At 42.6% G+C, this 14,552-nt stretch overlaps 1 protein-coding gene across 16 annotated transcripts in view; it reads right to left on the bottom strand.

Annotated features, from left to right (window-relative positions):
* Positions 1–14,552, bottom strand: part of CRADD (CASP2 and RIPK1 domain containing adaptor with death domain) — a 188,131-nt gene that overhangs the window by 48,751 nt on the left and 124,828 nt on the right. For 7 of the 16 annotated variants that reach the window (XR_001892876.3, XR_001892882.3, XM_021922768.2 and 4 more), the window contains one exon: positions 10,622–10,696. The exons of the other annotated variants lie outside the window; for them this stretch is intronic. Coding sequence is in view for 5 of the 7 variants with exons in the window: in XM_021922768.2 (XP_021778460.1) it covers positions 10,622–10,696 (75 nt within the window). In the remaining 2 variants the exon portion in view is untranslated. The remainder of the gene's footprint in view (positions 1–10,621; positions 10,697–14,552) is intronic. 16 annotated transcript variants of the gene reach the window in all.

Raw genomic sequence — 14,552 nt, 5'->3', positions numbered from 1 at the left:
TAGCAGCCTTTCAATGTATGTATTTTACCACCTGTTACTCAGATGAACAAACTGAGATTTCAAGAGATTAAATAACTTGCCCGAAGTCTCAAAGCAGAGTGAGGACTAATGCTGGGATTCAAATTTGGGTGGATCTGGCTTTAAAGCTAGTGATCGTCCTGCTACACTACACTGCATCACCAAGCAAACCCAGCACTGAGCCAGGGCAGAGTCCTTCAGTGGCACCAGTATAGGTGGCCAGCCTCTGCTCAATGTATTAACGTCCCCATCCAGAGTCTAAAGCCAAGCATCAGCGAAATGTCCTATCACACAGCCTTGAAACTTTACTTCTTCCCCTGAACCAGAGTCATTCTTCCTTTCCTTCTCTGCCCCAGTTCTGGCTGTAAGGCACCGTAAATCTGGCACAGAGCAAGCAGTAGAAGTAGTCATGCCTCAATGCAGCTCTAGCTGTAGGCAAAGACAGCCTGCTCTTATTAAACTTTGCATTATCATGCCATGAAACCACCCTCAGTAATGCAAACACTAACCCAAAGCCCCAGCATGAGGTTTCAGAATTCAGGGCTTCTTTCAAAAAACTAGACCACCAGCAGCGGGCTGTTCCAGGAGGGGGGCTAAGGGAAAAAGTCACTGACATCCCCTTAAGCCAGAAACAACTAAAGATAACTTATCACAGGCTCATACCTATAAACTAAGAGACTTAGTCGCTTGAAAATGCTTCTAGATTTTTAGCTCAAGACAAGGGAGTTTTGCATTGCATTTTCCAGGTGTGATCTGAATATTTCTCATTCTGAGTCTGGCATAAATCCAAATACACTTGTACCTCAGTTAACTGATTGTCACAATGTACAGCATAGGTTGAAAGACAGCCAGTGATAGTGCTGGGAGGGAAGGCCAGCTTGAGCCTACTGTTGGGGCTGGGTTTGAGGCTTAGCTCTAGCAATGACTTAGTAGGGCTTTGAGGCATGACATGGAGCCCATTTCACAATCTGGAGGCTGGGAGTAAAATTTACTATGTCATAATACACACATCAGCCATACTGTATTCTGCAAAGGGCCTAGTGAAATTCCCTATCCTTTTTTTTTTTAGACTGAGTTTCACTCTTGTTGCCCAGGCTGGAGTGCAATGGCGCAATCTTGGCTCACCGCAACCTCCGCTCCCGTTTTCAAGGGATTCTCCTGCCTCAGCCTCCTGAGTAGCCGAGATTACAGGCATGCGCCACCATGCCTGGCTAATTTTTTTGTATTTTTAGTAAAGACAGGGTTTCTCCATGTTGGTCAGGCTGGTCTCGAACTCCCGACCTCAGGTGATCTGCCTGCCTCGGCCTCCCAAAGTGTTGGGATTACAGGCGTGAGCCACCACACCCAGCCAATATTCCCTATTCTTAAGTCACATCGGTTCTTTCTCTTCCTCTCTTCTCTCGTCAGCAATTCCAGCTACATTAGTCATGCCAGCTTTCAAACAGGGCACAGAATGTCCTACTTCAAGTGAAAGTACAATTTGGTACAGCCTTGAGACACAGCTTAAGAAAAGGAGTGAGGCTTGTTTTCAGGGTTAATATGGTCTGGTTAATTTAGAGAGTGTACTTAACAGCAATTTGGACAAGCCTAGAAGCACAGCCCTTGCTGATGGTAAATTCTTTAAAAGGTTTGTACAACTTTTCAGTTGTTGAGCAAGAAGGTTATATAAGACTAATTCTTCAGCTGCCACTTGTAGAAGTGGTTAGATTTCTATCAAGGAGAACACAAGTTGAGGGGAAGGGATGAGACTGTTGAATACGAAAAGAGGCTAAATTCGTGGAACAATTACGCTAAATTCGTGGAACTATTATGCCTATGTCTTTATCCACCAAGGGAGGGCTATGGATTTAGTTCACATTTTCATATATGTAGAAAAGGGAAACAAGAATAATGTGTAAACCAGCTATGCCAAGATGCCCATTCATTCTGTGTTCATTCAATTATAAAGAAAAGTCCTTACTGTGACTATGAGGCAGTAAAGAGGGTAAGGCCATACTGGCACACACTGGACCCTGGCGTCTAGGAAGCACAACCACTCAGGCACTGGGGAGGCATGGGCTTGGCATTCAAGACTCTATGTCATTATAGCATGACAGAAGGAAGGGATTTTGTGATCTAATGTGATCAGTCACTGCCATCCAATTCACATGAAAGAAAACGGAGACCAATGGATTTAAATGGTCTGCTCAAGGTCACACAGTTAATTTATGGCAAAGATGGGGCCAGAACCTCATATCTCTACCCCCAATCCAGGATTTCTTCCAGAACACCCATGTTCCTCAAACTGAGACAGAACTACTCTCAGAGCACAAGTATATGCACAGCAAAAGAATTAACCTGGTGTATTTTCCTGGAGAGTCCGTTTAAATGATAAACATTTTATATTAAAACACATACGAATATATTATGAATAGAAATCAAAATTCAGGCTGGGCACGGTGGCTCACACCTGCAATTCCAGCACTTTGGGAGAACAAGGCAGGTGGATCACCTGAGGTCAGGAGTTTGAGACCAGCCTGGTCAACATGGTGAAACCCCGTCTCCACTAAAAATACAAAATTAGCTGGGTGTGGTGGTGCATGCCCGTAATCCCAGCTACTCAGAAGGCTAAGACAGGAGTATCACTTGAACCTGGGAGAAGGAGGCTGAAGTGAGCCAAGATGGCACCATTGCACTCCAGCCTGAGCAACAAGAGTGAAACTCTGTCTCAAAAAAAAGAAAAAAAGAAGTCAAATTTCACAAAAATGTTTATAATAAAAAGAAGGCTTCACAAAGATTCTATGCTTGAGATGAGCCACTATGGTCTACTTTCCTCGACCTCGTAGGAACACGATCAGTCTGAGGAAGGCAGGGGATCTTCAGAGGTGACCTGGGCAAGCAATGTAGTACTCAGTGCAGGCAGCTACTCAACAGCACTGGCTCACTCAAGAGGTGACTGGAGACTGAAATGTATCAACTGAAGCCACAAAGAGCTGGACTGACAAGATGCATTGCAGAGCACTCCAAAATACTGTGACCTGACAATGTCTGCTAGTCTCATTGGCTTCCTTGAGAAACCAGGTGGGCACAGTGCTGCAGTAAAGGGGAGTTGGATGTTCTTCTCAGGGATAATAAAATGAGAACCGATATGGTGTTGCTATGTCTCTACCCGAATCTCACCTTGAGTTGTAATAATCCTCACATGCCAAGGGTGGGGCCAGGTGGAGATCACTGCATCATGGGGGCAGTTTCCCCTATACTGTTCTCATGGTAGTGAATAAGTCTCGCGAGATCTGATGGTTTTATAAATGGGAGTTCCCCTGCATAGGCTCTCCTTGCCTGCCAGCATTTAAAACATGACTTTGTTCCTCGTTCGCCTTCTGCCATGGTTGTGAGGCCTCGCCAGCCATGTGGAACTGTGAGTCATTTAAACCTCTCCTTTATAAATTAGCCAGTCTCAGGTATGTCTTTATTAGCAGCATGAGAACAGGTTGTGTGAGGGAGAACTACAGCAAAAGCCTGAGCTCTCCCCTCACACAGCTCCTTCTATACAGCTCACTCCTCCACCTCATTCAAGTCTTCACTCCCAGGACACCCACTGAATGGGGCCCTCCCCACCCACCCTAATTAAAATCACACACTACCCCCAGACTACCTCTCTTCCTTAGCCTGCTCTATACCTTTTTTTTTTTTTTTTTTTTTTTCTGCATAACACTTACCATCTTCTAACATACCAGGTAATTTACTTACTTACAATGCTTATTATCTGTCAGCCCCCCTTCTCACTCAGTTAGAATGTAAGCTCCCCTGACCTGTTTTCCAATGTAATCCAAGTACCTAAACAGTGCTTAGCACATAGCAGGCACCCAATAAATACTTGCCGACTGATGGATGTACTCACTGGTTTTTATGCGGATGGCTTTAGGTCTCAGCTTAGCTGCTACTTCCTTTGAGAAGCCACTTCTGACCAGTCAAGCTGGAGGTGCCATTCCGGTCATGTCACTCAGGTGATCTGCATCATAGCATTTATCTCTACCTCTTATAGAGTCTCAGAGATTTGCTTATTTCCTCTGTCTCTCTACCTCCTTGATCCCCAACTTTACAAATGTGGAACTTTGTCTTGATTACCAGGGTGTCTCTGGTACCTAGGACAGTGCCTGGCACATGGTAGATAATAAATGTCTTTGGGCATCAGCTGGAGGGCTGGCTGCCTGGTTCTTGATCCAGCAGCTTGAGGGAATTAAGGGGGCTGAGGTATGAGTAATCTGAGCTTGCTACTCTGGGGGAAGCTCCTCCACCTCTTCTGTTGGAGGTAACTGCCCGCACCCAGAATGAGCCTCGGTGCACCCTCCACATACCTGACATGGGTAGCCTTCATATTCTCTCGTTCAGTCTGCCTTGTCCATCCCTCTGTGCTCCTATGAAAAGGTATTTATTGAGTCCATGATCTATTCCAGCAGTCTTCAAATGGACTTCCCAAAGGTACTAGAGCAGGGGTAGTTTCAAAAAAATGGGTTTCTACATCCTCAGTTTCCATATGTACTAATTTCTGAAACTGCCTGAGAGCCTTTGGGCATCAACAATATTATTTCTCCCACTCTACAAAAGAAAGTCACACCACTCATATCTCAAATCTTAACACGGTGTGCTGCCCTAAATGATTCCAAATACTGGTTAGGGGAAGCCTTGGCGCCTTCTTTCTCTCCCTGTCCTGCAAACAAGTCTGTAAGAGTAGGGTTGGCCAGTCCTGGGTAGTTCTGAGTAGCTGGGATTACAGTCCTGGGTAGTTCTGAAATCATCAGATCTTTTAAGATGTGCTGGATAAAGTCTACATATAAGCTTTTTATTGATTTCCTTCTGATTTAACATGTTATTCAATAAGGTCATTAAAACCTAGTTTATCAAATCATGTCACAAAATATTTATTCCACACACAATCAGTCTTTACCTTATGAAATATGTAATGTCTTCTACTCATTTTTAAAATGAAGGAAATGTTTAGATGTCAAATTTAAAAAGTGAGATGGTACATAGTTTTTAAAACATTCTTTCAATGGTATATAGCAAAAAAAGTTTGAAGACCACTGATGTGCAGATGAGAAGCTTAAGTGGGTAGAGAACACTTTGTTAGTATTCAAGCTACCAGAAGAACAAAGACCACATGCTCAGTCCTCCTCTTTTTTTTTTTTTTTTTTTGAGACAGACTCTCACTCTGTTGCCCAGGCCAGAGTACAGTGGCACAATCTCGGCTCACTGCAACCTCTGCCTCTTGGGTTCAAGTGATTCTCCTGCCTCAGCCTCCTGAGCAGCTGGAACTACAGGCATGCACCACCATGCCCAGCTAATTTTTTGTATTTTTAGTAGAGACAGGTTTCACCATATTGGACAGGCTGGTCTTAAACTTCTGACCTTGTGATCCACCCAGCTTAGCCTCCCAAAGTGCTGGGATTACAGGTGTGACCCATCGCACCCGGCCACTTCTCTTGTTTTTTAAAAAGGCCAACTACGCCTGGCTGATGGCAACTGACATTTTTAGCCACTGAAAGAAAACAGGTGTACCTGTTAAATTTCCTGAGGCAAAGAAACATTTTGAAATACCTAATCTGCTCATTGCCAGCCTGCTGCCACTGCCAACGTCTAAAGACATAGCAACTCACTATATTCTTCTTGTTCTTCTTTCCTTCAACAGGCCTGAGAAATTACAGCCCCCTTCAGGGACTTGCTGTACTTTGCCCAGCCAAGCATCTCTGGGTAATTTCAGAAGGAAATGAGCTCTATGCTGCATTATGATAATCCATGCCCTCCTTCTTTCCCTCTGACAGACATGTCATCACCAAGGCATTTGCTACACATTGTTCCATGGCCGACAAGCAGGCTGCTGTGTGGGGTACAAGGTCTGGGCACTAAGCAGTGGGATACGGTTTTAATGTCCTAATTTCACGTAACAAATGTGAATTTCCAGCAGTCTTGCTAATACATATTTCTTCGGGCAACTTGTTGGGGAAGGAGAAGGAGGGTTTCCTAGTTAGCTGTTTATTTTTATTTTTATTTATTTATTTATATACACAAAACACTGTGTTCTTTTTCACTGAACAGCTCGATGTACTGGGCAGGGAAAAAGGGCAGTTGAGCAAACAGGCTCTGAGGACTGGCTCAAAAAAATAAAAAGAAAAATTGAGTATACAGTAATGTCAAATCTTTTATATAAATTTATTAAAATAATTCATTCAAATTTCTAAAATATAAATAAATGAATTAGGCTGTATATACCCTTTCAAAGTAATTTCTATACTTCTAATGATTTTCCATTTATTCTTACTTTAGAGTTGTATCACATATATATTAAGAAAAAAAGACTCAGAAATATATATTTTCTCAGTGTAAGGCTGAAATTTGTATTACAGGATTTCCACGTAGAGTAAGAGACAGAAACTTCAATGGGTATGTAGAAGGCAACATGATTTGGTCTTCAGAATTGCTTTATAACCACAGCAAGGAAATAACTGTGGCTTTAAGAATATTCAGTACACAAAGATAAGTGATGCCTAACTCCAAAATGACTTACTGAACTCATCACAGTCATTAAAACAAAAGAAACTCTAATGGATTCTGAGAAATCTTGAAAGCAGTAGCTATTATACTCGGCTTACTCATCATCCTTAACTACCATTTATAACTTCTCACCACCTTTGTATAGCAGGTATTATTAATCATCTGTCAAGAGTTCTGGGAAGTTAAGGATCAGGGAGGGTAATGCAAGGTCAGACACTGAGTCCATGGGCAAACTGGGATGAGGTCTGAATAGAGGAGTCTTTCATCCAATGTTGGATTCTGAATTAAGTGTTTACATCCTTTCCTCCTCTCTCTCACCCCTACCCACTGCCTGGCCATGAGGTTTTATTTTCCAACTGTTTTGCTTGGTGTAAATTGGAAGGACTCTAATGGAGAGATGAAACAGCCACATTTCAGCAGTAGAGGAGGGGTGGTGATTTAGGAGGAAACAAAATCTTAATGGTGTCACTAGTCAAGGGCCTGACCACAGTGTTCAGCAGCTCATTCTGATGAGTATACCATAACTCCAGCAGATACCCTGGGCTACATTTCATTGTTCTCCTGAGACTTGGGGATTTCTTTAGTTCCATCTAAATCTCTCATAGTCTGGGTATGTCAGCACTTACCAGAGCATCTGGATGAAAACTGAAAATTTCCCCTCAGATGTAGCTGGTATATACGTAGTTACACACTTCCAAAATCCAGATATTTGAAATCATACATGCAACTGACTAAATGTGTACATTTTCCCTTCAATGTCAGGCATCACTGCAATAGCCTGGATATATTTAAGCTACCAAGGAACATCCTCATTGACATCACTCTTGCCAAAATGCATTAAACACCCAAGTTTCCAGATAAGGAGGATAGGCATTAAGAACCTACAAATGTGCCTGCTCTACAGATATATGTATTTTTTTTTTCATTTAAATGTTTTGTATGGGATGGTATATTAGTTTTCTACTGCTGCCATGACAAATGGCCATAAATGTTAATGACTTCAAATAGTACAAATGTACTATTTTAACAGTTCTGAGGGTCAGAAGCCTGACCTGGGTCTCACCGAGTTAAAAATCAAGGTATCTGTATGGCTGTGCTCCCTTCTGGAGGCTCTAAGGGGATTGCATTGCCTTGTTTATTCCAGCTTCTAGAGACTGTATTCCTTGGCTCCAAGGCCTTGCTGCCATCTTCAAAGACAGCAACAGTGGGTCAAATCCTCCTGTTGCATCCGTCTGATCCACTCTTTTCCTCCCTTCTCCAATTTTTTCTTGTGATTAGGTTGGGCCCATCTAGATAATCCAGAATAATCTCCCAATCGCAAGATCAGTACCCTTAATCACACCTGCAAAGTCCCCTTTGCCACGGAAGGTAACATATTTGCAGGTTCTAAGGACTCAGGCATGAACATCTTGGTGGGAGGGACATTAGTCTGCCTACCACAGATGAGTTTCTGTTTTGTTTTCTTTTCCATTTCAGCTAGAAGTAATTTGAGACTTCTGCTTCTCAGAATGCCAGGAGAGACAGATCTCCCGAGTTAAGACTCGCTAACAGTTTACTGGCAAGGCAGGGCACCGACAGTTTTTTTTTTTTTTTTTTTTTTCCAGACGCTTAATGCCAAATGGTGGACGTGGAATGGCTTTAAAAGAGAAACTGTATTTAAGATGGCCTCAACTACAGTAGATTTGTTTTTTTTCTTGCTCACAAACAATACTTGGCAGGTGAATAGGATACAGGAGTGGGCCTTTTTCTTGCCATCATTCAGGAACCCAGCTTAATAGAGGCTCTGCCAACTTCCAAATCTCTCCCAGGAGCTGCCTCCCCTCCAGCCAGCCTGAAGGGAAAAGGAGGATGAAGGAGAGAGAGCATATGGGAGGTTTTCATGGGCCAGGCCTGGAAGTGGTACACATTTCTCTACTTATATTCCATTGACTAGACCTCAGTTTCCCTTAATTGCAAGGCAGACTGGGAAATGTAGTCTGGCTATATATCAGAAAGAAGAGGAAACACATGGTGGGAAACAGCTGCGAGTATACCAAGAAATCATCCTGATCTACTCTAGTCTCCTCCCAGAAGTTAGTGTTCTGTCAGCTTCCAGAGGTCATCAATCTCAATTACTATTGATAGCTCTGAAGCATGGCATTTTACCTCTGAAATAAAACTGGTATTGGGGGCAAAATGGTATTGTTTCAGAGGCATAGCTCTCCTCTCCCTTCCTTGCTCTCAAGCTGACACTAAGGGGAGTTCCTGCCTACTTGTACACATGCTATCTCCATTACTGCAGATACCTGGTTCTAGTATGTTTTCACACTGATATGACGATGGCTGACAAGAGATCAAGCTCAGAGAGCACTGATTTAAAATAGAGCCTAATACATAATTATAAAGTCAAAAAACAATAGATGTGGGAATGCACGTGGTGAAAAGGAAACAATTTTATCCTGCTGGTGGGAATGTCAATTAGTATAACCACTATGGAAAACCAGATAGACATTCCTTAAAGAACTAAAAGTAGAAGCACCATTCAATCCAGTAATCCCACTACTGGGTTTCTACCCAAAGGAAAAGAAGTCATATGAAAAAGACACATGCACATGCATGTCTATAGCAGCACAATTCACAACTGCAAAGATATGGAACCAGCCTAAGTGCCCACCAACCAATGAGTAAATAAAGCAAATGTGGTGTATATATGCCATGGAATACCACTCAGCCATGAAAATGAATGAAATAATGTCTTTTGCAGCAACTTGGATGGAGCTGGAGGCCATTATTCTAAGTGAAGTAACTCAGGAATGGAAAACCAAATATTCTATGTTCTCACTTATAAGCGGGAGCTAAGCTATGAGGATGCATAAGAATGATGTAACGGAATTTGGGGACTTGTGCAGGATGGGAGGGGGTGAGGTATAAAAGACAACATATTGGATACAGTGTACCCTGCTCAAGTGACGGGTGCACTAAAATCTCAGAAATCACCACTAAAGAACTTATCCATGTAACCAAAAACCACCTGTATCCCCAAAACTATTTAAATAAAAAATTTTTAAAGGCCAGGCACTGTGGCTCATGCCTGTAGCCCCAGCACTTTGGGAGGCTGAGGCAGACAGATTACCTGAGGTCAGGAGTTCGAGACCAGCCTGGCCAACATAGTGAAACTCCATTTCTACCAAAAATACAAAAATTAGCCAGGCATGGTGGCAGGTGCTTGTAATCCCTGCTACTTAGGAGGTTGAGGCAGGAGAATCACTTGAACCCAGGAGATGGAGGTTGCAGTGAGCCGAGATCATACCACTGTACTCCAGTCTGGGCGACAGAGTGAGACTGAGTCTCAACAAAATAAATAAAAATAAAATAAAATAGGGCCTAAGAACTACATCTAAGGGCAATCAAACAGTTAAGGAGGGAGAGTTCTTCAGAGATCAATACCAGCTAATAAATGCAGAAGAATGTAGGAATTAGGAAACCACCATTTTGCTTCCACTTCATGAAGTACTGGAACTTGGCAGTTATCAATAAACATTAAACTATTATGTGAAAGGTTGATAAGGAACTTTATAATGGAAAGACCAAGGTGAAAATTTCAAAACCTCCCATCAATCTATGATCATTACACACGGGACTGACAGGCTTTATGTCCCTCCTGATGTGGTATGGTTGAAAGTCTACAGCACTACCAATAAAAGGTATTCTTGCCTGAAATATTTAACCTGAATCTAATCGAGCCTCTAGATTCAACGACTAGCTTATAGGAAATATAGCAAACAGAAAAGCATATTAACTACCACCACAAGGATAAAATCACCCCAATCCAGAATAAATGATTCAGCCACTTTAATAGTGTATGTGATGGTTAATTTTATGTGTTAACTTTACTGGGCTTAAGGGGTGCCCAGATAGCAGGCAAAACATTATTTTTGGATGTGTCTGTGAGGGTATTTTCATAAGAGAGTAGCATTTGAATCAACAGATTGAGTAAAGATCACCCTCACTGTAACAGTCCATTCTCACACTGCTATAAAGATACTACCTGAGACTGGGTAAGTTATGAAGAAAAGAGGTTTAATTAACTCACAGTATGCATAGCTCAGGAAACTTGCAATCATGGCAGAAGGCAAAGGGGAAGCAAGGGGCCCATCTTCCATAGTGGCTGGAGAGAGGGAGAGAGAGCAGGAGTAAGTGCCATACTTTTAAACCATCAGCTCTCATGAGAACTCACTTATTATCACAAGAACAACATGGGCGAACTGTCCCCATGATCCAGTCATCTCCCTCCAGGTCCCTCCCTAACACATGGGGATTACAATTTGAGATGAGATTTGGATGGAGTCACAGAATCAAGCCATATCACTTGCCAATGTAGGTGGGTACCATCCAGTCTGTAGAGGGCCCAAATAGAACAAAAAAGTGAGGAAGTGTGAATTTTCTCTCTTCTTGAGCTAGAATATCCATCCTCTCCTGCACTTGGGCAACAGCACTCTTCTTGGACATTCCAACCCTGACTAGGACTTATACCATATCCACCCTATACACCCCCAGCCCCGACCCCGACACACACACATACTGAATTACACCACCAGCTTTCCTGGTTCTCCAGTTTGTACACAACTCCTCAGCCTCCAAAATTATGTGAGCCAATACCTATAATAAATCTCATATCTCTCATATCTATATTTATCTACCTATCTGTTATGCTCTCTGTGTCAATCTATCTATTAATATTATGTCATCTATCTACTATCAATTCTCTTCCTCTGGAGAACACTAATACAGTGCATCCCAAATGTTAAGTTAATGAAAAAGTAAGTCATCATGGTTTACTTACCACATTTTTCACTAATGAATTATAAGCTGGCATATTCAGAGATGAGATTCATGCTTACAAAGTAAATAACACAGCACTGGCTACTTTGATATAGTTTGTTTCGATGCAAATAATTGTATAGCTGCAATTATTACTCTATCAGTCTTATATCCCTCATTGACAGCAATGAGACTCTGATTTGCCCTGTTCTGATTTACAGCTTTAAACTACCTGGGTATTTTTTCAGCAATCCAGAATAAAACAGTCATTATTTCATATCTTTATTTTGTTCTCATGATTTCAAGTCAACGATTCAGTTTGTTAAACAACTTAGTGTGGTAAAGATGTATCTGGAAAATGTCTTTCAATGGAACATTTCCACTGCAAAAGAAAGCGGCAGACTGGTCCTGCTCACAGTTACATGCTATGATCTTTTTACTGAAGGCTGTAACCTGATAGTGTGTCCCACTACCTGGGAATAGAAGGGGGGATGACAGGGTACTCCCTATGCAGAAAGGGTGAGGAATACTTTAGGAAACTCCTGGTGCATTTCTATTCACATGTATGCGTGTGCTGGGTTACAATGTAAAATGTATTTCAAATTGTCTGAATGTGGCCACTGTAGGTGACTGACATTTGCATGCATCACAGTCACAAACATAACCTCAGAAAGTAAAATCAAGAGGCAGGACTCCATTCGAAGATGATCCGGAATAAGGTTACATTCGTTGTTTTAGTTAATCATTTACATAAAAATACCTAGTTCTCATAGAATTTTTGGATTCCTTGGGCCCTTAAATCCCAATTTGAGAAAGAATAACATAGTTCAAGTCCCTTATATTAATATAAGGAAACCAAAGGCATCTGGGTAGAAATGCATGTCCTTTCTCCCTTCCCCCTCTTCCCTCCCTTCTTCTTCTCCCTTCCCCTACTCCTAATTCTGTTCCTGGGAGTCCCTCCCTCTTCCACACAGGTGTAAGAGAGCCCAGGGCTCCTAAAGTGGCAAGAGAGCCAGGCTACAGGGCATGGAATGGCATGGGAGGGCTGGTTGTTGGCACAGCTGGTTATCCCTGGGCCTCAGAGAGAAACTCATCAGCACTTCTTGGCCTGCTTTCCTCGGACTCACCTGTGCTCACTATCAGAGTGCTAAGCAGAGGCACATCTGGAGGGGAAGTGCTTGCCAAAGGAGCTAGCCATGTGGTTTGGTTTGGCTCTTTAGTAACAGTACAGTAATGGTAACAGCTGTGGCTTGGCAGTTCCAGGTGTTCAGGAGCTGAGGTCTCTCAGTCTCTTCCAACCTTGGAGAGGAAGAATAACGGTCAAGAGCCCGGTCTCTGGAGCCTATTTGAGTTCAGATCTAACTGCCACCTACTAGCTGTGACTTTGAGTAAGTCACTTGACCTCTCTGTGTTTCTGAGAGGTCAAGATTAAAATGGAAGAGAGGGAGGAGCTGATAATTGCTATCTCATAGGGTTGTTATAAGGATTGAGTGAAGTGTAACATATATAAAATTCTTACAAGACTGACTGATAGAGGTGCAATTATGACTCAATCACTCTTATTTCTGTCTATACTCCTTCACCTTACCCTTCATTCCAGAAAAAAACCACAAAAACCGAAAAATACTTCTGCTCCTACTGTACCTAGGGTAGTGTCCCCAAGAACATTCATCCAATAAACATTTATGGGCATTCACAAAATACAGACAAAACACAGTTTCCTGCTTTCAAGAAAGGTATACTTTCCTGGGAAACAAAGAAAAAGTCATCCCACCAATTACATCATGTTCCAAGGGTTAAAACAGAGAAAGCTGTAGGATCAGGGAGGAGCAGCGGGATTTTACCAGAAGGAATCTCAGGTGAAGCTGAAGGAGGAAAATGAAGCTTCAACTGAGGCTTCAATGATTGTGGAAAGAGAGTGTTTCCAATCTTAAGCAAAACCTTATTGGTTCTCTTAATAAATCACCCAAAGCCTGAGTGACGCGACTAAAATGGAAAAACAGAAACAGCTGGTTCAATAGGGTGCTGGGACTGCGGGCTGGATCCTGGAAGCCCCCTAAAGGCAGGAACTGCCTCTTATTGCCCTTTCTATGCCATACCTGCCTGCCAGACACTGAAGGCACATTTGGCTGAATATGTCCTTTTGTCTTTATTTTTAATATTGCTATTGATACATAGTTATGCATTGTTATAATGTTCTTTGTGCAATAAAACAATTTTGTAATAGAATTAAAGACATATAAACATACCAAGCACACATAAAATACAGTACCAGCAGTTGAGTTACCTATTGCAGTGGTTTTAAAATTCTTTTGGTGGCGGGGCGCGTTTGCTCACACCTGTAATCCCAGCACTTTGGGAGGCCGAGGCAGGCGGATCACAAGGTCAGGAGACGGAGACCATCCTGGCTAACACAGTGAAACCTCGTCTCTACTAAAAATACAAAAAATTAGCCGGGCGTGGTGGCAGGCACCTGTGGTCCCAGCTACTCGGGAGGCTGAAGCAGGAGAATGGCATGAACCCGGGAGGCAGAGCTTGCAGTGAGCCGAGATTGTGCCACTGCACTCCAGTCTGGGCGAGAGTGAGACTCCGTCTCAAAAAAAAAAAAAAAAAAAAAAAAGTTCTTTTGACAAAGTTATGCCAGGTACCACCAAGATGTGGCCCAGACATTATGTGGGATTCTTATTGCCCTTCAAGATGTAGGAAAAAACTGGCTCAAACTGCCACCAACTCTATAGCTTCTGGAAACTCAAAGCCCTTAACATTTTGGTGACAGATGATGTTCTCAGGGACTTTTTCATTCCCGGGCTCCCTTTTCCATGACTGTTGTCTCTATACTGACCTGCACTGACTGTGATGTGAATGTACGCATCTCCAAGTTCACTCCCTGTAATCCACCCCACACTACATGCTATACTTCACAGAAAAGTCTGGAGACCACAAGGAACAGGTGCATCAAGACCTTCGCACAATTTTCTGCCATTTAGTTGATGCCTGCCCTTCTTCCACCCTCCCCTCTCTTTCTTTCTCTCATGTGTCCCCATCACTCTCTAAACAACCACTAAATGCTTGCCCTTGGCTCACACAAGCAGCTCTGCCAATACCCAGGCCTTTGGGGTTTTCTTTTCTTCTTCAAGCACTCATCAAAGTGTTTTCCCCCAAGATTATTTTCCTCATAAAGCAAATTCTGATGCCAGATGTTC

Source organism: Papio anubis, chromosome 9 (assembly GCF_008728515.1).
Source record: "Papio anubis isolate 15944 chromosome 9, Panubis1.0, whole genome shotgun sequence".
In the NCBI taxonomy this organism is placed as follows: Eukaryota; Metazoa; Chordata; class Mammalia; order Primates; family Cercopithecidae; genus Papio; species Papio anubis.
This window is presented reverse-complemented; position numbering and strand designations above follow the sequence as displayed.